General features: G+C 40.1%; 1 protein-coding gene across 2 annotated transcripts in view; it reads left to right on the top strand.

Moving 5' to 3' along the window:
• Positions 1-815: 815 nt before the first annotated feature.
• Positions 816-26,673, top strand: part of LOC133851359 (peroxisomal ATPase PEX1) — a 37,145-nt gene continuing 11,287 nt past the window's right edge. The window contains exons 1-11 of one of the 2 annotated variants that reach the window (XM_062287741.1): positions 816-1,212; positions 1,370-1,543; positions 2,990-3,089; positions 7,073-7,564; positions 8,256-8,993; positions 10,860-10,951; positions 11,809-11,882; positions 12,074-12,296; positions 14,630-14,723; positions 14,876-15,030; positions 15,543-15,773. In XM_062287741.1, the coding sequence (XP_062143725.1) occupies positions 1,009-1,212; positions 1,370-1,543; positions 2,990-3,089; positions 7,073-7,564; positions 8,256-8,993; positions 10,860-10,951; positions 11,809-11,882; positions 12,074-12,296; positions 14,630-14,723; positions 14,876-15,030; positions 15,543-15,773 (2,577 nt within the window). In that variant the 5' untranslated portion in view covers positions 816-1,008. Of the gene's footprint in view, positions 1,213-1,369; positions 1,544-2,989; positions 3,090-7,072; positions 7,565-8,255; positions 8,994-10,859; positions 10,952-11,808; positions 11,883-12,073; positions 12,297-14,629; positions 14,724-14,875; positions 15,031-15,542; positions 15,774-26,673 lie in introns of those variants that run through there. The other variant, XM_062287742.1, reaches the window with a different exon arrangement.

The following is a 26,673-nucleotide window of genomic DNA, read 5'->3' as shown; positions in this document are numbered from 1 at the left end:
ACCCTTTACTGCCTTTTTAATTAGAAAAAAACACATAACTTTTAAAAAACAAGGTTTGCTTTAAAAAAAAAGCTTAATTAATTCTCGGCCTTTCATTTTTTTATAGGATTAGGTGCTGTAGTTTAAAATTAAAACTACTTTAAACTATAGCAGCCAAGTCGAATCCATTTTTTTGAAGTCCTAATCAATATTTATTTATTTATTAATAAGTTATCACATGCAATCGATGTGACATGAATTCATCATCTTACTCTCCATTTGCTACAAAAAGAAGAAATACCATTTTAGTTAGAAAAATGATTTTTTCACATTCCTTTTGATAATTTCTACATAAGCAAAGATATATTGGTGGGATCTATGTATGGTGGGACCCACATGCATGGGTCCCACCAATATGTGTGTGTGTGTGTTTTTTTTTTGAAAAATGACTCTTGTTGTGCAAGGTCTTAGAGACATAGGGTGGGTCCCATGTGGAACCCATCCCATGTCTCTAGAGTGGTGCACAACAGTTGTGCACTAATCACTCCTTTTTTTTTTTTTTTTTGATTCATCCACCAATATATTTTGGTTATGTGGAAGTTGTGTAAAAGAGGTTGTATAAGAATAGTCCCCTTTTAGTTAAAGTTTATTGGCAAGTCCAATAAATACTTTTAAATTAAATAATTGAGATTTTTTTTTTTATATAAATATTTATCATTTTTAAAACAAAAAATATAATAAAAATTAAATTGTTGAAAATGATAATTAAATAACGGTTGGAATTTAAAAAAAAAATACGAATATGTTAAGAATTATGTTCATCCAAGCTTTAGCCATCCGACAAACGACAGTGAACACAGTGCAAAGCGGTGCGTAAGACGCTGGCGAGAGGAGGGGCAGACAACCAACCCGTCCTCGGAGTTCGAAAAGGCTTCGAGAGGGACAACAATTTTGCCAAGTCTGACTCCCTATCTTCTTCTAATAGGCAAAAATCTCTATCGCTCTCTCAGAAACTGTGAACTGAATTGGATGGAGTTGGAGGTGAGGTTGGTGGGGGGAATTGAGAACTGCTTCGTGTCGCTACCTCTTCCTCTGATCCAAACCCTTGAATCCACCCGCTCCGGTCTCGGCCATCTCCCTCAGGTTCTCGCTCTCGAGCTTCGCTCTCTCAAGGATCACCAGCTCTGGCGCGTCGCTTGGTCCGGCGCCACGTCCACTTCTTCCGCAATTGAGGTACCCCTCCTCATTTCCTCTCCGACCCCGCCATGTTTGTGCCCAATAGCTTACTTATCTGTACCGAGCTATTCAATTATAGTGTATATTATGTGCTAAAGGCTCTTCTTTGTGTTCGATGGAAAATAAATGTTGTTGTTTTTCGACTCCACTATAGGTTGCCCAGCAATTCGCGGAATGCATTTCCTTGCCAGATCATGCTACAGTTCAAGTTCGAGCTGTTTCCAATGTGCCAAAGGCTACTATGGTTACTATAGAACCCCACAGTGAGGATGATTGGGAAGTTTTGGAGCTTAATTCGGAGCATGCAGAGGTAGCTATATTGAACCAGGTACATTTCTTACATATTCTGTGAATCTTTCTTGGTGTCCGGTTAAACCCAAATAATCCCTTTGCTGTGGTTATTCTTTTATTGGGTTTTTTGTTTTTGTTTTCTTTTTTAATTTTCCTTTCAAGAACTAGGTGCCGCGTGCCAGTTTATGGTACAGAGTAGTAATTAAAAGGAGATTATTTGTGGAACTACTTTGTTGATATAAACAAAATGGGTTTTGGAAACCTAAAAGGAAATCTTGGTTCGTTTGTTTGATCTCAGCTGGATGATTATTGTATCCATTCTTGGATCCTAAATTGTGGCTGTTGTATACTTCTACATGACTCAATCTTGTGTTCTATTGTTATCAGACAAAGGCCAACCATAAGCGAAGAGAAGGGTTGAAAATGTTCAAACAGTAATTTATAAAGATTTGAGCTGGAAGAAGTTGTTCTCTACATAGTTAACATGATCCAAGAGTTTTGTTTGGAAAACATAGTAGCCTGAAGGCATATGTAGTTATGAGCTTGGAAATGTCCAAACACTTAATAAAAGCTAGTATAAAAAGTTGCAATCGCATATGAAAATATACTTGGAGATTTGATGGGGTTTATAAGTGCCTTGGAGGTGCTATTCCTGGCGTGTCATACCTTGATGAATAATGAGCCATTGAATTCAACATTCAAACTTATTGCAAGACTATCAAACAACATACAAGTTGTACAGATTTGAGCAGCGTGGAGTTCTACCCAGAAATCATATAATCCTAATGTTATGCATGAAAAGCATAGGAACTATATTGTTCTACTTGCAAGCTCTACGGAATAGTCTTTGAGCTGTTCTTGTTGCAGACTTTTTTCAGATTGGTGGTAGTTGATGTCTATATTTTTAGGCAGAACGTATTCGTTTGCTTCAAAGTTAAAACTTGATAGCTGAACTTTTAGGTCTCTAAAACTATTTGATTCTCTTCTCAAAGAAATAAGCAACAAGGAGACAATCCAATTTGGGCTAGTTCAGTTCTCTGCCTTGAGTTTTATACATGGAAGAGATCACACAATTTTTTATCCTCTTTGAACATGCTTAATTTCTAGCCAATAGGGACATTCTTTAAGTTTCTAGGTGAGACAATCCTAAATACTGGGGTTTATTTGCTCTGTTTTGCATAGCTCTAGAGTTCTTTATGGATGGTCTGGTTTCATTTTTTGGTCATGTAAAGAGTCTTCTTTTCCTCCTCTGTACATCCAAAACTATTTTCTCCCTCATCCCAAATGTACTATTACTGCTTTTGAAGTGGATCTGATGTCCATATGGAACTATGCCTTTAGAACAGTTTTAAAGTAGTGCTGTTTGATTTTTTATTTTCATTTCCATAAAATCCATTTTCTAGTTATTTGCCTTTTTGTAGCAGAGTATAGCCTCTTCTTTGCACATTTTAGCATTAGTAATGCCTTCTTTTACTAAATACAGGTCAGAATTGTCCATGAAGCAATGAAATTTCCTTTGTGGTTGCATGGCCGCACTGTCATTACATTCCTTGTGGTTTCAGCCTTTCCCAAGAAAGCGGTGGGTAAGATATATCTAGTAATTCCTGTTTTCCTGTTCTCACTCAAATGGTAACGCTACTTGGTTCACCTGAAGTTTAAAGAACTTTACTGGTACTTCATTGGAGAATTGCTGCCATTTCTCACCCATGAATTAACTAACTTGTCTGTTACATTATTATCGGTTTTACTCATTCAGTTACTCTGAAGAGGCTAAAAAACCTGAATTCTTGGTATCTGAAATTGATGATCTTCTACATTTTTAGAGATTGAGATATTGTTTGAATTCCATGTTTGCACATGTTAATTTTTGAGTTGAAGCATTTATTTATCAGATTATGTAGTTGGGAACCTTATCGTTGCATGCATGATTTGTCAACATAGTTTTTTTTTGATAAGTAAGTAGAGAATTTTATAAAAAGCGTAAAAGGCGCCCCAAATTCGTCAACATAGTTTTGGATCACATCTTTAATTGTCTTTTCTCTTTAATTTTTTTTTGGTATTTTTATAGTACATATTGTGTTGTCTTTAAATATGTTATTTGTTTTTGTAGTGGAAGCTATGAGTAAGCAAATATAAGCACATATTGAGTGTTTGGTGAGAGTTAAGATGCACTTTGTTTTATCATCCTGGATATTTTTTAGGCAACGAATATCGTGGTACTCTATGAGCTATGAAGCTCAGATACCTCAAAATACTTGACGTATCTATATTTGATAGATATCCAATGTGGATATGTATCTTATACGAATGAGTAAATAAAAAGATTGATTTTTTCATAGATATTAGCCAATATAGCTGGATAATATCTATGTTAATTAGTCTGCTATTTGAGCGTATGTGATAGAACATCATCTTAATCACTACAACTAGATGGATCTCTGATAAAACAAATGAAACATAATTTTGTTAGAATATTTAGAATATTTCCCTTGTTAAGCCTTGATTTATTTTCCTTGTAGGTTTGTAAGCAAATCTCTAGGATTTGATTACATTTTCTACTCTACCTCACCTGTTACAATTTTCCTATAAATAGATCATGTAACTCAATTGTATTATTCAAGTTATTTGAATAAAGATGTAGCCCTAGGGCACTTTTCAGTGGTATATGTAGGCCTCTAAGGTCAAACCACCCCACAATTATTGTGACCTTTCTCTATTGCTTTTGCTATTATCTTCCAATCTATTTTATTACAAATTTCTAAACAGTATCAGAGCCGCTTTCCTGTGGACTCCGTTTTTTTCTCTTCCCTTTTCTAGCGTTCTTCCCGGCAGTGCCTCCCTCTCGACGTTCTTCTCGGTATCCCTCATAGCCGTTCAACCATTGTATCCTTGAGATCATTGTGTTCCAAGCAGCTTATCAAGTCTGTGAGCACACCAATTAAAAGGTCAGAAGTTGATCTACGCAACACTACCAGAATTAGCCCAAACAGAGGTCTCATGTGCCCACACGGCGTCACCAAGAGGCTCCACACGCCAGCCTCGTGCATCTACAATTTCTCATGCACTACACGTGCGCATTGGATTCTCGGATTACTTGATCCGATAATTGGCTCAAGTGGGCCTAGTCTTTTGGCTCAAGTTGGCTAGTCTTGCCACCGTGTACGACCACTCTGCCTTCTTCTGCCAGCATCACCAAATCTCCCCGCCGGTTTCACACCTAGATGATTTTGCTTCACGTCACACCTGATTCTGGCTCTATCTGAGCTCATGAACCAATTTTTGGTACTGCCGCACACGATCCTCATTTGCTTCATCAACACATCTAGAGGTCGAGCTCATGCCTAGATATTTGTCATTGCCTCACCATATCATAAAAAAAACTGCAATTATTTTTCTTTCCAAACTTAAGCTTTCACCTTGAGTTTGAGGGGAGATGTTAGAAGTAGCCTTAGAGCAATTCCCAGTGGTGGACGTAGGTCTCTAAGGGTGAACTACCCCAAAATTATTGTCCTTTGTTCTATATTGCTTAGGCTATTGTCTTCCATTCTATATTTTATTACAAATTTCTACATAGAATCAAAGCCACTTTCCTGTGGACTCCGTTTTTTTTTTCTCTTCCCTTTTCCGGCATTCTTCTTGGCAGTGCCTCACTCTCGGCATTCTTCCGGATATCCCTCACAACCGTTCAACCAATGTCTCCTTCAGATCACTGCCTTCCAAGCATCTTATCAATTCTGTGAGCACACCAATTGAAAGGTCGAAAGCTGATCTATGCAACACCACGAGAATCAGCCCAAATAAAAGTTCCACGCACCCACACGACGTTTCCAAGAGGCTCCATGCGCTTGCCTCACGCGTCTATAATTTCTCACGCGCTGCACGCTCGCATTGGATTCTCGGGTTACTTGATTCGATAGTTGGCCCAAGTGGGCCTAGAATTTTTGCCCAAGTCAACCCCGTCTTTTGGCTAAAGTTGACCCAGTCTTGGGCCCAAGTTGACCATATTTGGCCCATAGTTGGTCCAGTTATCCTGCCATTGTGCCAATGTCACCGCTAGCCATTATCCGGCCGCCACTGCCGGCCACTTCTCGGTTCGTCTACGCTAGCCACCTGCCGTCTTAGCCAATCGTTGACACTGCCCGGCCATTGTCCAGCCTGATGCCACCGCTGGCCCATCGCCAGCCACTACTTGGCAACCGCCCGACCCTTCCTTTCGTTGTCGTCGTATACGGCAGATTGCCACCTTCGGCGACTGTTTGCCATCGTGTACGAATCTCTCTGCCTTCTCTTGCCCGCATCACCAAATCTCTCCGCCAATTTCACGCCCAGATTTTGCTTCAAGTCACACTTGATTCTGGCTCTAGCTCACACCCAAATATTTGTCCTTGCCTCACCATATTATAAAAATAAATGCAATTATTTTATTTCCAAACTCAAGCTTCCACCTTGACTTTGAGGGGAGATGTTAGAATATTTAGAATATTTTCCTTGTAAAGCCTTGATTTTTTTCCTTGTAGGTCTGTAATCAATCTCTAGGATTTGATTACCTTTTCTAGTTTACCTCACCTACCACAATTTCCCTATAAATAGAGCATGTAAATACAATAAAGATGTAGCCTAGGGCACTTCCTAGTGGTGGACGTAGGCCTCTAAGGCCAAACCACACCAAAATTATTTTGTCCTTTTTTCTCTATTGCTTATGCTGTTGTCTTCCATTCTATATTTTATTTACAATTTTTTGAGAAAAGGTGTAAATATTTATAATTAAAATTGCATTACTACCTCTATATGGTTTCTTGTGCAATATTGGAAAGTATAGATGGATCTCTTTTGTTAAATTTCTTTAAAACATCTGTGCCGAAATACGTAAAGTTTTGTCAGAAGAAGCGTATGTTGGTGAGACCTATCAAACTCCACCCAAATAGGTTGGAACTTATTGTAACTTTTAAAATTCAGCATTTCTAGGAGTTTTTGATTTGGTTTTATTGGGAAGACTAAAAGGACTGGGCCTTGCCATGTTAAAGAAACAAAGTTTCATTTATTTCCTGTTGCAAATTAAGTATCAAATTGTCTTCTGTGGCAAAGTATGTTCCTTTCTGTTCACAAATATATTTTATTTTAGTTAGTGTGATTATGAAGTTGGAGATATTTACTGACACTGGAAAGTTGGAGATATAAAGCCTCATAATTTTTATTGATTAGTATTTTCTGTGCCGTTTTAGTAATATATGGGAACTGACACTGTATCGGTTATGAGAATCATTTTCATTTTTAATTTAAGCTGCAGATTTAATGATTATTAGTTCTATAGCAAGCTGCTGGAAACCAGTGATTATGGCCATTAGTTTCATATAGTGCTTGAATCAATTTTCCTTCTCTTGTCTTCTCTTTCCTAGTATTGATAACATATTAACTGTATTTGTGAACCTTGAAGATCTCGTCATGCATGGTTTTGCAAGATCATAAATTTTTGAATATTTTATTTCATATGGTTAATAAACCATGATAGTTGAGGTTATATATGCTAGCCTGCTGGAACTTTCTCTGACTTGTGAGATTTTCTCAGTGCAACTTGTGCCAGGAACTGAAGTTGCAGTTGCTCCAAAGAGACGCAAGAAAAATGTGAACTCACAGGAAGGTCATTACATGCAATCTTCTACTAAAGAACAACATTTTGCAAGGGCACTATTGCGCATTCAAGATCCAGACAGGAGATTTATTCACAGAAGTTATGTTAATGGTGTTGAGCTTGGTGTGGCGCTCACTTCTGTTGCTTTTATTCACTCAGAAACAGCTAAAAGCTTCTCATTAGATTCTCCTCAGTTGGTTGTTATAATTCCAAGGTCATCACCAGAAGAAAGCTTAAAAAATTCTGATAATGATGCCTTGAGAACAAAAAGCAGTTCAACTCCAAAGGTTGCTGACATTGGAAATTTAACTGACAAGAAGAAAAATCGTCAATCAGTTGTTCACCTTTTAATTTCAGAATCGGTGGCTAAAGGACATGTAATGATTGCAAAGTCTCTTCGTCTTTATTTGGGAGTTGGCTTGCATTCATGTATGCTACTTTTTCCTGACATCCAATAAAGTCTCTTTACCTTCATCCTTTTTGCTTCCTTTCCAATTACTTTGAAATGGCTATCTGATCATTATCGATAAACTTAAAAGGGAAAAAGTTGTACACAATGATCCCAAAAACTCCAGTCATATTTTGTGGCACCTTGGAAATGTGACAATGCATATCAACTGTAAAGGATCTTTGCCCATTTTTATACTGGAATTTCATTTCCAGGCTTGTTCATATGCCAACTGTCATACTATTGCATTGTTACTCTTTCTTTATTCTATCTAGCAATTTGAGTTTTGAACCCCTTATGTGGTTTGGCTGGTTAGTGCTGCCTAAATGCCAAACTTAGTGGTGCTCATCTTCCTTCCGCTGCCATTGCAGTCTTCTGCCAAATTATTTCTAGTCTCCTGATTTTAATTTTTGGATGCATTTTTATCATGTAGATTTGTTAAAGTTTCATATTACTTTTCTCTAGCTTTAAGTTCATGAGTTGGTATTATCCGTGGCTTGATCTTGTCTTCCTCTGAATGGCCAATTAGTCGTAGTAAGCTTGGTGCTTTTATTTTTTATTTTTAAAAGAGAAGCATTTTGTATAGAAGTTATCCTATTTAAGATTTTCTCGTAGTTCAACAATTCATTTATTAAACAGATTGTTCAAATGAAAATGCTCTCATGCTTTCAGGGGTTTGTCTAAGGGCATGCAATGTTAATTTGAAAAAGGATATCCCATTTCTCTCGCTTTCTCCTTGCCACTTTAAGAAGTTTGGGAAGAATAAAGTTCTTGAGAAAAATGGTCTAGAAGTGCTTGATACCCATAAAAGTCGCAAGGTAAAAAACATGCTTCTGGAAACTAGCTCGGGCTCCTATGTGGATCATGTAGATTGGTCTATCCATGACGAAGTTGTTGCTGCTCTTTGTTATGAATCTCCTCGTAAGGAGGATGAGAGGGATGCTTGTCAGTCTGACAGTGGAAACGGATTACAGTGTCTTCTCCGGGCATGGTTTCTGGCGCAAGTTGATGCTATTGCTTCAAATGGAGGAGCAGACATTAGTCCATTGCTTTTGGGAAATGAAACTTTGCTTCACTTTGAGGTGAAAGGTTGTAAGCGTGGGACTAATGGAAAGTTACAGGCTTCATCCGATGGTTCTTTGGAAGAAAGAAGTAAGACTATGGAAATGCCGATCGAAATCTCGTATTTATTGATTATTTTCGATGAATCTCTTCATGGTGGAAAAGTTAATGCATATGAGATTGCTTTTGATCAAAAGAACAATAGTCTGGGTGGTGCGCTTGAAAATCTGAATTTAGGGAACCCTGTCTCCTTCTATGCTGTCCAAGAGAGAGCCTCTGACAAAGACATTAGTTCAGATCTATCTTCCTTGAGTTGGATGGGGACAACTGCATCTGATGTTATTAATAGTAAGTGTTTTATTTTTGAAATTCTTTACTCAATACCTTCTATCAATTTTTACTTTTGTGAAGCTTCTGTTGTCCATTGCGCGAAATATACAATAGATGTTCTGTAATGGCTGTGTAGACTCTGACACACATGTTTACGAGCGTGTGTGATGATGGAGACAGCAAAAGGTCGGGTTGGAGATTTATGAAAAACGATATACATCTCCTTATCTCTTAACACATGTCAGAATCTCAAGGTTGTTTCTATTGCAGATCTTATGGGCCAAAAATTAATTTGATGTGTGATTATAGACTTTGATTTTAGATTTTATTAACCTGGTTGTTACAGATGACTAGTCATATTGAAGTTTTGGTTCAATATTTAGGTGATGTGTGATTATAGACTTTGGTTTTAGATTTTATTAACCTGGTTGTTACAGATGACTAGTCATATTGAAGTTTTGGTTCAATGTTTAGGTGCTGGGAATCGTGTATTTTAAAAGGTAGTATCACCAAGGCATATATGATGGTGACAGTGTAGAAATGTGTCTGACCAATCTTTTAGCCTTCTGATCAGGATAATGGGAGACATCTCTCAAGGTCAGGCTAGCTGAGTTTGTTACTGGAAAGTAAAGGTTTTAAGGAATAAGCCTCTGTAGGATGTTTGTAATAGGGAGCAAGTAAGAAGCCTGATGTTCCAAAACTATGGCTAAAATTAATTTGGAATGAAGTTCCTCTATTGTACTTAGCCCAACTCTTCTATGAAGAGTACATATCGTTTTACTGTATGGTATCACTGCAGAAGATTTGTGTGCATAGATGGCTTTATTTATTTATTTATTTTTATTATTATTATTTTTTATTGTTATGAATGTCTCTTCCTGCTTGTCTTCACTCCCGTGGTTAAAAGACTGTTACTTCTTGTTCTCTACTCTTTTACTGTTTCCTTTAATCTGGCTTCATCAACCATTCAATTTTTTAGTTTCCTGGCTCTGCAAAGGCTAAGGTCCTATTTAAAGCATGATATACTCCAGAGGCGTAATGAATATATTGTGCTGGGTCCTATTTTGAGCATGTTTTTAGCACATGTTTATGTGACATACTGCAACATATTGTAAATCTCTAGGAGTAGGAAAGACAAGGCACACATGTTGTAGGTTTGTGTGCTTTAGTGGGTGGGTGGTGGGTTGTTTTGTTCTTAGTTGGGTGCTATTGTAGTTTGTTTTGGGGTCCTTCTTCGATTTCGGGGGTTCGGGTTTCGTTGGTTCTATTGGGTTTTTGCGGGTTAGCTTTGGTTGTTTTTGTGTATACTTCATGTGTACTTAGGGGCGCCTTACGCTTTCATTAATAAAGTCTTTTTACTTATCAAAAAAAAAAAAAAAATTGTAAATGTGACATACCATTTGCCATTTGGTGGTCTGGTGGATTATGGTTCAGTAAGGCTGAGGTTTACTTTGTATGCATAAATTCGCAGCATTACATGCAATTGTGCTTGAAACAGAGCAATCCCAACACCCAATATCCACTCACATACTTCTTATGCCCAACCTCAAGTTGTACTCTGCTGGAAGTTTGGAAAACATGATTACGTTTTCTACTCTTACCCTGTGCATCTCATTTCAGGACTTATTTTGTATGTTTACTTTCCATGGATGCTGGCAGTGCAACTTGCAATTAATCCTTGAATGAATCTTCAACATCTTCACTGACATGCTGTCATTACTTCCTTACACGGACATTTTAATTAGGTCCTGGATTGAACTTTCACATTTTTTTCCGTGTAAAATTGTTTTTCTCTCTCTCATGGATGACCATGAGGACGCTAAACCATTTTTCCTCCCCTAGTCAAAAGCTTGGTCTTTCCCTTATAAGTTGTTCCAAATGCAGGGATGATGGTCTTGTTATCTCCTTCTTCTGGGATGTGGTTCAGTTCTTACAATCTTCCTCTCCCTGGGCATGTTCTAATATATGGACCTCCGGTGAGTCCATCTTTTAAATTTTGATTTTCTTTTGGTGATATAATATTTGAAGGGCAAAGAATCTTGTCACTGCCGCTAGATTAGATGTCATGGGAATTGGCAAAATAACTTGCGTGCTCTTCTGTTTATGAAACCCATTGCATAGCTTTATATTGCATGCTTCCTCAAGTAATTCTCATTTTTATTAGTTGTCTTCTGAACTCGGCTAATTAACTCAAATTTACAAAAGCTTGGAAATTGAAATTTGAACACAAAAATTTCAGTTGATTTTGATCCCCATTATTCTGTTTAGGCCCCTCTGGATTTAAAAATTCTTTCAAGGCTTTCAAGCACACTCTTTGAAAATTGTTCTAAAGTCTGGGTAATGCATAATTTGGGGCCTGTTGGTACTTAATTAGAAAGAAAAGCTCTGTCTAGGTTGGTATACAATTTTCCAAATTAGGTTCTGTATGCCCATGTAACAAGAAACGGTTGATTATGATGTGCATAGATTTTGGATTAAGGTGTTTTTGTTCTCTTATACTAGTGATTCACCAATTATTTACATTTTTGAAGAGTGTAAATTTTGAACTACATGCTTGTTTTCTGAAACCATCTATTTATAAGTCTCAACTTAGCTTAACTTAACTCAACATAGTTAGTACCAGCTAAATTGATGGCTACACCTACAGGTATTATGCCTGTGTTTTTTGCATTTTTCTTTTAAATATCCGTGTTCAAAGTTCTCATAAAGTTTGGAGTGTAAAATAATAAGATAGTTCTCTGTATTTACATTCTTGGTTTTATTTATTATATCTAACTATTTTGATATCAATATCGAAGTTAATATTTTAAATTGGCACACCTTTGACTACTAGGGTTCTGGAAAGACATTTTTAGCAAGAGCTGTTGCTAAATTCCTTGAAGATCATGAAGGCTTCTTAGCACACATGTATGGACTTATGTTTAATGCGTTAAGGTTTTTTCCTCTCTTAGTTGGTAATTGACATATTTGAAATGCTGGTTTTGAGAGCTGACTCCATGGATTGAACTTCTTTGTACCTCCCAAAAAAACTAAATCAAGACGGGGGCTCCTGGAATGAAATCTGTATAAACTACTCTAACATAGGTTTGTGTATGCAGCATTTTTGTCTCTTGCACTCGACTTGCTTCAGAAAAGGCCGTGATCATTCAAAAAGAACTTTCCAGCTATATATCTGATGCTTTGGATCACGCACCTTCAATTGTCATCTTTGATGATCTCGACGGCATTATTTCATCCTCTTCCGACTTGGAAGGATCTCAACCTTCAACATCTGTTGTTGCACTTACAGAATTTCTGACGGACATTATGGATGAATATGGGGTAATGATTATGTTTGGTTTATTAATTCCACATTTCCTGGAATGGTAGCGCTGATGCTGATTATGTGAAATCATCATATTTATTGTCCCAATTGATGGATTCTCCCACGTGACAAGTATGTGCATAAGAAACACAAATATTAGCCCTCAAAAAGGGTAAGAACAGAGCTGTTCTGGTTCAGAATCCAAGAACATAATTGCTGTGCTGACTCTTGAATTTTTAAGCCCCACTGAGGGCCATCTTTTTCCTAAAGTGACATGTATGCATCGTGTGGGAGGATATGTCAATTAGAAAGTAAGAAGATATCATTTTACTCTGCACTACAAGGGAGTTTAGTGGTATTTTCCACAAGACAAGGAGATAGTCTGCAATTATCCCTAAAACAAGGAGTTTATTTGTGATTTAGCCATTTGAATGCAGAAAAGGAATTACAAGGATAAAATGTTCATTAAGCTAAACTATGGGAAGAGAAGGAAATAAAATGGTCAATTTGAAGCGGAAGCTCCCTGAAAAGGACTCCTTTAAATGAGCTCTTGTATTCACTAGATGCTAGAAACCATCAATCCCAAAAGCTAAAGTTATTAGGGAGTGGGCCAATAATGTATATGGAATTGACATACATATTAAAACTAACTCTCCTATGTGTAGGCTTGCCAGATAAAATTCAACCAATTGCGGTCCTTTCACATGCCGAAGAGAATAAATTACCTGAAATTGGGGTAACCATGACTTGAACAAAGACATCACAAACAACTTGGTCCAATATCATTTTAGTAACTATAAGAAAGGACAAGCTTTATGAAATGGGCCAACAATGTATATCTAGTTGACAGACACACTAACACTAACACTAGAGATTTTTCTTTGTGATGCACCCAAGATTACTGAACCCTATCCATAAAACTGAGGTATGTCTTTATGTAATATTTGAAAAAATTACATTTCTTTTAATTATCGGTTAATTAAAAGATTAGAGATGCAGAGAACTAGAAGCTCAGAATAACAGTCTTGTAATCCTAAGATCAAGATTTGATTATGATCCCCAGTTTCCTTACTTGCAAAAATCAATTTGATGATCAATATTTTGGAAGAGATAAAGGATCCGAGAGAGAGAAAGAAGGTGAGAAAGATAGGAGACGTGGGGGAGAGGTAAAGAAGGAGAGAGGCTGACAGGGTTGGTGGGAGGTGCCAAGTCTGGCCATGAGTTGGAGTCTCCATAAATTCTAGTATGAATTTACTTTGAAGTAGACTAATGCACTAGTAACAAGTTATGATTGCACATTGCCAGCTTGCCAATGATAAGCCCTAAAGTATATCGGAGTCACACCTCTTTCACCCTCACCTTTGCTGTTGTATTTTATGGTTTACCTCGAGTTTCCCTTGCAATCAGTCTACTTAATGATGTAGACATAAGTGGTAAGTAGTTACTTTTACACACTTGACCAGGAAGAATAAATGCTTGTAGATAATAACTTATTGAAGTTTTTATGGGTTACCAAGATGATAATCATAGTAATATCTTTTCCCTGTCACACTAGATTGCAACAGAGCTAATAGAAAATGCTATATAATTCAATGTTTTGGTAAGTAATCCTAATCATATGAATTTATGACCCTTCAGCCACTTTGGGCTTGTAGTAGTTTGAAAATAGGGCAAACCTTAAAGGAGGAATGAATGTAAATGCATGATCTCAATATGTAGATTTTCTATTCTAATTATCTTGCTTCTCTTTTTTTTTTGATAAGTAAATTTAGTTTTATTGAAAGCGTAAGGCGCCCCTACATACACTAGAAGTATACAACAGGAAACACCTAACTAGAAAAGGAAAAAGAAACAAGAAAATCAGCAAAGCTGATTGATAAAGGGTACAAAAAAGCCATCGACCAGAGATACAACGTATGGAGAAACAACTCTAACACCTCCTCTAGGGAGCTCTCTAGGTTCTCAAAACACCTAAGGTTTCTTTCTCTCCAAATATACCAAAAAATGCAGATAGGCACCATCTTCCATGTTGTAGTGCTCCTTGATCTTTATCTTGCTTCTCTTAAAAGGCAATCTTTTCTTTTTAGAATTGAGTGAAGATTATTATTATTATTATTTTTTTAATTTTTTTTTTATATATATATTGTCTTTGCAGCTCTTAATTAATTATTTATTGTTCAAGTACGTACATGGAACTTTTTTTCTTGTTATTTGTTGTACTGGCTCTTGATGATACCAATGCAATGTACTAAATTTTTGTTCTGAAAGTTGTTTTAAAAACAGTGGCTGTGGCTAAATTTTGTTGTCTTTAGCCATTTGTCAACTAATAGGATTTATTTACACCGAACAGGAAAAGAGGAAGAGCTTATGTGGAATTGGTCCTATTGCCTTCGTAGCTTCTGTCAAGTCACTAGAGACTATACCACAATCATTGAGCTCTTCAGGTTTGTATCTTCTTACATGTATAACATGGGTAATGTCCTATATTTGCAGTTGGTGGTGCAAGGTTCGTTTTGCAGTTGGTGGTGCAAGGTTCATCTTACTCCTTCAAAATCATATACTGAATTGTTGCGTTTGTGAATTTGGTCATTATCAGGAAGGTTTGACTTCCATGTTCAACTGCCTGCTCCTGCTGCCTTAGAACGTGGGGCTATATTGAAGCATGAAATTCAGAGGCGTTCCTTACAATGTTCTGATGAAATCTTGCTAGATATAGCTTCCAAATGTGATGGCTATGATGCATATGATCTGGTATCGAGCTTGATTCATATTTAGTATCATTTTATATTTGCAAGAAGCATCTTCTATTGCAAGCCTTAATGGTCATCATAGTACTGCAGTTTTCAACCTTATCTGTTGCTCTTTGGCACTTTCTATTATGTGCTCTCTTTAAAACATGGTTATATAGGTGAGAGCTTCGGAGCATGTTTACTGCTCTTTTTCTTAACCTGAAAACATGGAACTATTTGCAGAAAGTACAGCTAGAAATGGTGACTAAGGTCAATTTTGAAGTGAAAATGATGTCTTGCTAGCAAACCAAGGAAGAAGAGCCTTATCATACCTTTATCCTAGGATCATGAATTTTCTGTTTTCAAAATAGGGCCAGCTTTAACCCCCGAACTTTGGCTCAAGTGCTTACTTTTTTTTTGGTGGGGGGGGGGGGGGGGGGGGGGGGAATTATGGGTAATTTCCCAATGAAACATGCGAAGCACTTTAGATGCTGCTTTTGAAACCATAAATGTTAAACAATCACATTCTTTCAGGAAATACTGGTTGATAGATCTGTTCATGCTGCCATTGCTCGTTTTTTGCCTTCTCATTCTGCATTTGACAAGGATGAAAAACCCACATTACTCAAGGAAGATTTTTCCCTGGCAATGCATGAATTCCTTCCAGTTGCCATGCGTGACATCACTAAATCTGCTCCTGAAGTCGGTCGCTCCGGGTGGGATGATGTTGGTGGTCTTACTGACATTCGGAATGCTATTATAGAGGTAAAATATTTCTATTTGCTTCCTAATTTTGTAGTCATGAATTTTCATTAGTATTTTCAATGTGTTGTGTTAAATCGCTAACTTGCCTCTTTTCTTTTTGATTTATAGTTTTTAAGTTTTGATTGTTTTATATTGCAAGCTTTGTGTGGTTTTCATTATATATATATTAACTTAATAATCATTAATTCAGACATTAATGATTATTAAGTTAAAAAATAGAATTTTTATGTAATTAAGAGAAATCAACCATCATTTCTTCTATCCTCCCTCTCTTGTCGGTGCGTGTAGGCTTGTGCTGACATCTTTCTTTTGCTGTGTCTCTTCATGGTTGCTGGCGTGGTTGTAGTCCACGGTTGTTGGTTGTCTATGATGGGTTTTTTGAGTTGGTTTTTGGTAGAGACCAAGCTTTTGAGCTGCAGAAGGGGTATTTGTGTTGCGTTTGGTTGAAAAGAGTTGAGGGGTATCTCAAATAGTGTACTTGGGTAAGGGGAGTGTTGCATGGCAGTTGATCACGGTGGAGATGCTGGTCTAGGGAGAGGAATTGACAGAGTTTTTTAAATTGCCGAGGGGTGGGAGCAAGGCCTTAGCACAGCGTTGCTCTAATAGGTTTGGCCGGTATTTGGTGGTGGTGGAGTATGGGGTTGGCGGATGGCGAGGGTTCATTGTAATCTCAGAGGGGTGTGAAGGTGCTAGAGAAGTTGTGCCATTGAGCTTAGAAAGGTGGTGGCTTTTCTCGATGTGTCTTTCGGTGAGGGGAGCAGAGATCCGTATCCATGCTAGCCCATTAGTGGTTCGTTGTCGAACGCCGTGGGTGGCGTTCCTTTGGTGTCAATGGGAAAGATGCGGGAGAAAGGTGTTGATAGTAGGACCTATGCGGAGGTGTTAGGTATCGCGGGGCTGAAGCAGGACGGCCCATCGGCGCTGGGGGTGACGGCGTAACGAGTGTCGATAGAGACGGGTGTGAGGCAGTCTGTGGTGTGTACGATGGGCTCTTCGTCCCACAAGGATGGCAACGCAAGGACCGTTGCAGTCTTATGACCTGTACCTTAGGTCCATAATGACAACGTTCAAGGAGGGAATGCAGTAGCAACCGGTCCCCGCGTTCGCGTTGTTGTACGACACGTGGGAATAAGAGGGAATGGTATGGCATGCGTCAATGGGGCCCTTCGTAATTTTGAGAAGACAACTGGAGGATCTGTTAGGGGAAGTGGACCGGGTTTTAGAAAGTAAAGTGGTTCATGCTGAAACTGTAACGGAGAAGCCCAATCACTCAGCGCAGGCCCATATTGCTTTAAAATCACATGTTGTTGCCCAAAGCCTGAATATGCACATAAAAGCCCATCAGGCGATCAAAAGTAAGACTGGCTTGTACCCAAGTCAAGTGAAACGTTTGTTCCAACTTAAGCCCATGTTTAAGTGGGTGAGAAAGATTTGGACCAAGGAGACCTCTCCTTCGGGTACAGGCTCAGGTTTGGGAGTGGGTCAAGCGGCGGGTTGCTCCGCTTGGCTTAGTGCTTCTTCGATGGTTTTGCCGGCGATAAGAGCGGTCCTCTTGTTAATGTAATACTGCCGGTTTGGATTTGGAAGTGCTCTCTGGGGAGGATGCCATCCCGCTTGGTTCTTGCTTCCCATTTGCGAATGAGAAAAGTGCAGGGGCAAAGTCTTCATCTTGGATATTGCAAAAAGTGATGGAAATCCAGCATCTTGTGGGGCTATCGGGTGAGGGCTTCAAAGAGGAATTTATGGCCTTACTCACAGCCATCGAAGCGAGCCACTCTCAGAAGGAGTCGACCTCTAGTTCCAAACTGGGCAACAAAGAAAATAGAGAATTAAAAAAATTATCTTGTTCCATCAACTATGATTCGAAAGGTGTAATTCTAGCCAAGGCATAGTTAAGGGGAGGGCAATGCTTGGTTCTTTATGGAGTCTAAGTGTTATTATTGAATGTGAAAGGGTTGAATGAAGGTGACAAACGCCTTAAGAGTCAAAAACTTGCTCAAACAGTGGAAGACAAATATTATTTGTTTGCAAGAATCTAAATTGGAGTTCATTTCAATTTGTGTTATGTGTAGCTTGTGGGAATGTCAACACGTGGAATGGTGTTATTCAGCTTCTAGTGGGGCTTTGACGGTCTGAATTAACCCCTAATCTTAACGGAAGAGATTACAACAAATTGTAATTTCGATACATTAAATTGAGAGTTTTTGAACTTTGAGCGGGAGATTGCAAAAGTAATAAAAGTTCAGGGGAGTTAAGTGAAGTTTCTCTGATATATATATTTTTTTGATAAATAAGTAGAGAACTTTATAAAAAGCGTAAAAGGTGTCCTTAAGCATACATGGAGTATACAAAGAGGAAACCAAAACAGGAGAGAGAGGGGAGGGAGGAAAAACACCCGAAAAACTCAAAAACAAGAGGAAACCCAAAGACCCCGACAAAACCAGCCCACAAAACCCAGAGACTAAAACATCACATCATAGGCCCTCTTGCCTTGCCCCGGCTAGAGTTTTATGCTTCTGACTTTGTTGTTTTCTCCTGGTTCTAAGTCTTCTTTTCCACTTGGTGTTGTACCATTTAGTTTTTTTTTTTTGATAAGTAATTGCAATTTATAAAAAAACGCGCAGAGGGGCGCAACCCTTATACACGGGAAGTATACAAGAGAACCCCTAAAATGAACGAACAAAGAATAAATTTAAAAAGTCTACATAAGTAAAAACACTCAAACTATGATAGGGCGCTATCCAAATATATAACGTATTGAGCAACCGCTTCCGTAGCTCCACCATAGATGTCTCTATATCTTCAAACAGCCATGTATTTCGCTCCCTCCAAATACACCACAACAAGCACAGAGGAGCTAACCGCCAAGCCTCTTTAGCATGACCACACCCAATCGCCGCCCCCCAACTTTTCAACAACTCCAACACCGTTCGTGGCATAACCCATTCTACCCCAAATAAAATAAGAATGTAGCTCCAAAGATCTCGGGCGACTTCACAGTGAAGCAACAAGTGATCAATAGACTCCCCACTCTTCTTACATAAACAACACCACTCAATCACTATAACAGTCTTCTTACACAAGTTATCATGCGTCAATATTTTACCCAAAGTAGCTGACCATACGAAGAAAGCCACCCTTGTTGGAGCCTTAACACGCCAAATATTCTTCCAGGGAAAAGATGGAAAAGATGGGCCATCTTTCCTAATAAGCTCTTCATAGAAGGATCTCACCTCAAATAAACATTTTTTAGAGGGATTCCACACTAACTTGTCACCCTCTCCATGTCGAGCCGAAATGGAGTATAGTCGATCGAAGAAAGAAAGGACCATATCCATCTCCCAATCCTGGATTTGTCGCGTAAAGAGAACATTCCACTGAATTACACCATTATGAACAACCAAATTATTCGCCACCATTGCATCTTTGTTCCTTATTATACTAAAAAGAGCTGGAACGCATTGCTTCAAGGAACTATCCCCACACCACCAATCATGCCAAAAACTAATATTTGAACCATTCCCCACTTCAAAACGAACAAAATTGCGAAATTTCTCCCGTCCCCTCCTTATATGTTTCCATACACCCACTCCAAAAGAACCCGAAACCTCTTTTGAGCACCACCCACCCTTTAAACTCTCAAATTTGGCATCAATCACCGATCGCCATAAAGCCTCTCTCTCCCTACCATATCTCCACAACCACTTACCCAAGAGTGCTCGATTGAACTGGATGAAGTTGTGAGCTCCCAACCCACCTGCATGCAAAGGAGTACAAATCTTGTTCCAATTCACTAGATGAAATTTGGCCTCGTCACCAATGCCACCCCAAAGAAAATCTTTTTGAATTTTATCAAGACGATTAGCCACCCTCACTAGAATAGGAAAAAAGATAAGTAATATGTAGGAATATTAGAGAGCGTACTATTAATAAGAGTCAACTGGGCACCCTTCGACAAATACATCCGCTTCCAACCTTCCAACCTCCTTTCCATTTTTCAATAACACTATTCCAAATTGAAGTGGACTTGTAAGAATCCCCCAAAGGCAAACCCAAGTAAGTCATAGGCAAAGATGCAACCCGACATCCAAGAAGATTAGCCAACCTTTCGACATCCTCTACTTCACCAATTGGAACAATTTCTGATTTTCCTAAATTAATTCTCAAACCAGAAATTGCCTCAAAGCATAAGAAGATACATCTCAGATGTCGAATTTGTTCTTCTTGAGCACCGCAAAAGATCAATGTGTCATCATCAAACAGAAGATGATTCACAACTAAGGCCTCGAAATCTCTGGAACCCACTGAAAACCCTGTCAAATTACCCTGATCCAATGCGGCAGTCAGCATCCGACTCAAAGCCTCCATAACCACCACAAACAACAAAGGAGAAAGAGGATCTCCTTGTCGTAAACTACGAGAGCTACTAAAAAAATCTGACGGGGTTCCATTTTACAAGAATAGAAAATCTTACCGTAGAAATACAAAAACGTATCCAATCCCTCCATTTTTCCCCCAAACTACATCTCTGCAACAAATGAAGCAGGAAATCCCAGTTCACATGATCATATGCCTTCCCCAAATCTAGCTTACACAGGAGTCCTGGGTCCCCCGATCGAATATGACTATCCACACATTCATTTTAGACTTGGCAATTCGGGTAAACGAGTCGGGTTCGGGTCAACCCGATTGCATAAACAGGTATAACACGAACCCGACCCGAATATTAATCGGGTCTAAACATGTAACCCGAACACGACGCACCTATTACTCGGGTTACCCGACGAACCCGTTTAGTTGCCACCCCGACTCCCACAGGCCACGAATGGACGAACCTGTTTACTGCTTGCTGCGTGTGAAGAAATGGTTCGAATTAGGTCACCCCAGATGCAGGAAATGCGGCGGCACCGGTGAGCTCTCGAACAAATGGTCAGTGGCGGGATCCGTGGTTGCAGACAATCCACCGGCGCCACCACCGCCACCAGCACCCTCGCCGCCGCCAGAGAGCCCCTCCATTCGCTTGAGATAGGGGCGGTACTTCTGCAAATGGCTGGCCACGTTCTCCCTGGTAAGCCCATCGGCCCCATCCACACTCATCAGCTGCGGCCCCATCCACACTCATCAGCTGCAATATTGTCTTGGGGACCGAATTCTTGATCCCCAAGTGCACGACGGCGTCCACAAACCGCTTGTGGAGCTGCCGCTTGAGGGCTCGCGCGGGCTCCTCCCCGGCGGCCCCAGAACCCAAGTCCGCTGAATCGGCAGTGAACTCGGCGGAGCTGGGGTGCGGAGGAGTGGTGGCGGAAGCTGGCAAAGGATTGGAAGGAGGCGGCGGCGCTTGTTGCTGGGTTGGGGTATTATTGTTGTGGTTTCGGATGTCAAAGGCCAAGGCAAGATCAGGTGTGATTAGGGTTTGGGAGAGGGACATCTGACGGTCACGGTTGGGCCTAAAGGCTAAAGCGGGCCAAAAAAAAATTAACCGGGTTATAATCGTGTTGACCCAATTATGACCCGAACTAGATAATAACAAACCCAAACCTGGTTTTTTCGTGTCGTGTTAGTGCCGGGTTCGCGGGTCGTGTCAAAAATTGTCAAGCCTAATTCATTTGCAATAAGCACAGAGTCTAATATTTGTCGACCACCAATAAACGCATTCTGAGTGTTGGAGATAATCTTGCCCAAAACGGATTTAAATCTGTTTGCAAGAACCTTTGAAATAATCTTGTAAATCCCCCCTGCCAAACTAATAGGGCGAAAATTTCTCACATCCATGGCACCAGTCTTCTTAGGAATCAAAGAGACAAAAGTAGCATTCAAACTCTTTTCAAACTTGCCTCGAGCATGAAATTCTGCAAAAACATCCATAATGTCAGTTTTTAAAAAATCCCAACACTTCTGAAAGAAAGCCGCAGTGAATCCGTCAGGACCCGACGCCTTATCTCCATTCAAATCTCTGATTACCTCCCACACCTCCTTCTCCTCAAATGCTCTTTCTAGCCAAATGCTCTCATCCGCATCAATGGATAAAAAAGATAGACCCTCCACCCTAGGCCGCCAAGAACAATTCTCAAAGTACAGATTGTTGTAAAATTGAACTAAATGCTCCTTAATCTCTGCAAGATTCCTGGAAATTATACCGTTAATATTCAAAGAATCCACTTGATTGAATTTACAGTGTGAGTTGGCCACCCTGTGAAAAAATTGTGTTCTTGTCCCCCTCTTTTAACCACAAAGCTCTAGATTTTTGCTTCCAGCTCATATCCTCAAAAAGAAGAGTCTTCTCCAGCTCTCTCGACATATCTACCCTTCGAACTTTTTCATCCTCTTCTAGGAAACGGCATTCTTCAATTAACTCCAGCTCTCTAATACCCTCCAATAATTCTTTCTTCTTCTTCCCTATATCACCAAACACTTATTCATTCCATTTCTTCAAATCACACTTCAAAGCCTTCAACTTATTAGCCAAAATGAAACTTGGCAAACCAGAAAACTCATAAGACATCCACCACTTTTTAACCTGCTCAACAAAACCCTCGAATTTCAGCCACATGTTTTCAAACTTAAAATACCTGTTTCCTCGTCTTGTTGTCCCACAATCCAATAACAAAGGAAAATGATCGGAGAGAAGTCTTGTCAATCTCTTCTGTGACACTTCAAGAAAGCGTTCCTCCCACTCCGGAGAAACTAAGAACCTATCGATTCTAGACCAAATATGATCTTCCTGATTATTAGACCAAGTAAACTGGCCATTTTCAAGGGGTAGGTCCACCAAATTATGCATGAATATGAAGTCTGAAACTCTTCCATAGCTGCAGAGAAGCCAGCACCACTAGATCTCTCACTAGGAAAACGAACCACATTAAAATCTCCCCCAATACACCAAGGCATATACCACCAACTCATCAATCTAGCTAACTCAGCCCACAAATCCCTCCTCTCCCTGTCATCATTCGGACCATAAACCCCCCCAAAAGCCCAAACTACGTTTTCTCTAGTGTTGCGCAAAGAACAAGCAACAATGTATCTACCTAGACACTCCTCCACTTTCTCCACCACCCTTCTATCCCACATTAACAAAATCCCACCCGATGCTCCATTGGCACCCAAGTAGCACCAATCAACATGATAGCAACCCCATAAACTTCGTACCACCTCCCTAGAGATAACAACCATCTTTGTCTCCACCAAGCATACAATATCCGCCTTCCAAACCCTTATAAGCCCTCTAATCTCCAATCTTTTCTCAATCGCATTAAGCCCTCTAACGTTCCACATTAATATTTTAGGCGTCATATAAGCAAGATGGACCCCTACCCTTATGCCTGCCTCTTCTAGAATGATCCCCTTTCTTCTCATAGTTAATAGACCAAGCCAGCCTATTTAATTCCCTCTGCCCTTTCACCCCTTGTGAAGGCGAATACTTGGTCTTAGGTTCAGCCAAAGAGAGGTCTCTAGCCGCTTCAATCTCCTCAAACAAAGCCAACAATCTGTCCTCGAAACAACCACAAGATAGCCCAATAATTGGATAAAACCTTTTAATTCTTTCCACCACCCATCTAGGCGACACCCTCTGCCCATCTTCACCTTCCACAGCCGGTGGAGTAATAACTATTGGCTCATAACTCTCTAACTCCCCCTTACCATCCCTTACCTTGTCTTGAAGCAAGAGGCCTTCAGGACTGTGCTCTAGCAAAAACGAAGAACATTCTAGATGAGCTCCCTCCTCAGCCACCACGCCTTTAAAAGTAGACCCACTCTCCATTTTGTCTCCTGTTCCTTCCCAGAGACATTTCTCCACTAGAGGTCCCACTGAAAATGCTTCTGAACCGATACCCACTTTACCTTAAAATGTGGAAAAAATACCAGCTCAAGACTGCCTACTTCTTGCCTCTGAGCCACTAAATCCACACCAAACCCAGAACTATCCAATCCAGCACACACCTGCGAACTAGATATCTGCGGAGCCATCAATAAACTTCCACCCTCTTCCGACAAAGCCATACTGACTCCATTTCCAACGACAGAACCCTTCTCTCCTAAATCGGTGGTCTCTCTAACTACAGATGAGCCGAGCCCAGACTAATGAAAGCCGTCTGATTCCAGCCCAAGAAAAGAGACTGATAACTCCTCCGACTGTCTACCAGCTAATTGCAAGACTTTTGGCTCTCCTACCCCACCACACAGCACCTCCTCGGGTGCCAGAGAGGTGTCCTCTTCCCCAATCATCAAAGAGACCGCCTCCTTCTCCCTGCTCTGACTCAATCCCGCATCCGGTTTGGTCTGCCTCGGCTTAACTTTCCAAACAGCCGAAGAATGATGATTCTGTATTTTCCGACGCTGATAAACCCGGCCAGGAACTCCTGGTCTAAACACGGACCTCGAAATGGCCGAACCCATACCCAACGACTCCGACTGCACAACGGAAGTAGAAGCACCGACGTCCAACGAGAACTGGGGAGTTGGAATAGGGCGAAGAACCGACCCAGCCTTGGACTTAAACAAAAACTTGGGCCTCTTGATGGGAAAATGCAAGGGGGCTTTACCTTTAGAAAGTTGGGCTAGCTTTGGTGGACCTCGGGTCGAAGAGGGTCTTGCGGGCATCATGGATTTGGGCTGAGGAAGACTGGAGCCCAAGGAATTAGACTGGGTCCTGGGAAAAGAGTTGGGACCGGGAAGCTTTGAACCACTACCCATCAACTCGTCTTCCAACAAATGCAAACCTTTCACACAATACCCGATTTCCTCATGCAACGTCTCCTACGTCTTCCTGATGCTGCGCAGATTGAGGCAATCACCGAAATGTGACTTGCGTGGCGCAGAGGGCAACATAGAGGGGCTAGAGCCCGCCACCCTACCCCTTAGGTCTGAGCAGACTCGCTATCCGACAAAGCAGAGAGTGAGTTTTGAATCTTCAACTCAGCAGGTTTCGCCGGAAAATCCTTCACCATCTTTCCTATCTTCAGCCCAGCAGGATTCGCCGGAAAATCATTCACCAACTTTTCTATCTTCAACCTAGCAGATTCTGCTGTAATCAGCTTTGCCGTTACGAGCAGCTGATCATGAGAACCCTTTGCCGAAGACGTCGCCCGGGTCTGGAAATCTTCCTCGGTAAAAGAATATGACGCCTTATCCTTCGGCAGAGAAGCTCTCAAAACTTCAGCATAGCTCCTCCTCATCTCAGAATTAGGCTTAGGCTTTGACACTTCCTTTACTTGAAAATGCTTCGAATAGCTTGTACTGCCAGCATGTAGACTATTAAAAGCTAAACGAAGCTCCTCCCCGAAACGCTTCCACCCTTCACCAAATTTCCCTTTAGGCATCAAGACAGAACCTTTCCTTCTTCTACCCTCATATTCTTCTATGGTCAGAAAGTAACCATGCCTATTTGCACATTGCTGCGCAAGAATCCGCGGAAATCCCGAAACGGATTGATTCCAAAACACTCTACAGTCATGAACCATAACCAGATCATGAAAAGACTTAAGCAACCAGGCAGCCTCATCCTTGCCTATAAGAATGGACCTTGTCACTCCTTTTCGTTTTTCATAGATCCTAATGCCTGTGAATCCACCCACCACCGACAAAGCAAACTCCTTAGACTCTACTGACCACCAACGGGACGAACTCGCCATTGAGAGAGAGTTAACACTTCCTATGCTACATCCCAACACCTCTGGCAGTCATCCATTGAGTGAAAGCACTTGTAAGGAATGAACAAGCCTGCGGCGGCTAAAATACAATTCTTTTACAATAAACTGCTTCTCATACAGAGCATAAATAAAAATAAAATTTATCCAAGGTATGGGAAACCCAGAGAAGTACGCGGCAACTAATCTGGATAAAGATGACCTCCCAAGACCTTCGGACGCAAAATTCATGTATGCCACCAGAACAAAGCCATCAAGAAATTGATCCTCAGATCTAAGCCCATTTAGTATTTGCAACCCTTTTTCACATATTTGGAAAATCTCCATGTGTAATATGCTGATGTTTACATTTTGGTGAAAAGTATGAAATGTGGGAAATATCTATTTGTCCCTGCTTCTTAAATGCCTGAACACTTGAAAATTTTACGAAAATGTGACAATTCATTGAAAGACCTCAGATAACGAACTCTGGATGCATGGGCCTGTTTGGTAACTGGTTTTCAAAGACCAAAAAACTGTTTTTGCTGGTGGTGGCAGCGTTTGGCTTCTTGTTTCCAAAAACAATTTGTAGAAAACAGAAAACAGCACAGAAGCAAAAACCAAAAACATTTTATTTATTTATTTATTTTTATGTTTTCAGAAACTGAAACGTAGAGGACAGAAAACATTTTAAAGGGCAGAAAACATATGCACAACCACTATAAGTGTACAGTGCTTCATTCGAAAATTGAATCCTATCAACGGCATGCTTGGGTTTTTATCTCTGTTTTTTTTTTTCCTTCTTTTCTTTCTCTCTTCTCACTACTGGTTACCAAACAACAGCCAGATCGGTCACCGGATTAGAAGGATGGCCGACAAGGGTGGTCGGAAGGTGCTTTGGCCACCCTCTTGGCCAAAGGTTTTCTGACTAGGGGTGACTGAAAAAATAAAAAGAAAAAGCAAGGGAGTTGAGGAAAGGGGTGGTCATAGCTTGGTCATAGACTACGGCCACCCCTCCAGCGAGGGTTTTTTTTGGCAAGGTTGGCTGAGAAAAAAAAAGGCGAGAGAGCTGAGGAAAGAGATGGCTGAAAGTGCTGCGGTGGGGGCTCCGATGATGGTTATAAGGAGGTGTGATGATGGTTGAGAGAGAGAGAGAGAGAGATGGCAGCAGAAGAGTGATATTGCTGTGAGGGTAAAATGGTTTGTATACGAGTACTTAAAACTCTAAAACGCTTAAAAAGACGTATTTACCCTTATTGTTTGGTTGAGAAAAA

This window comes from Alnus glutinosa, chromosome 12, assembly GCF_958979055.1.
Source record: "Alnus glutinosa chromosome 12, dhAlnGlut1.1, whole genome shotgun sequence".
NCBI classification, from domain to species: Eukaryota; Viridiplantae; Streptophyta; class Magnoliopsida; order Fagales; family Betulaceae; genus Alnus; species Alnus glutinosa.
This window is presented reverse-complemented; position numbering and strand designations above follow the sequence as displayed.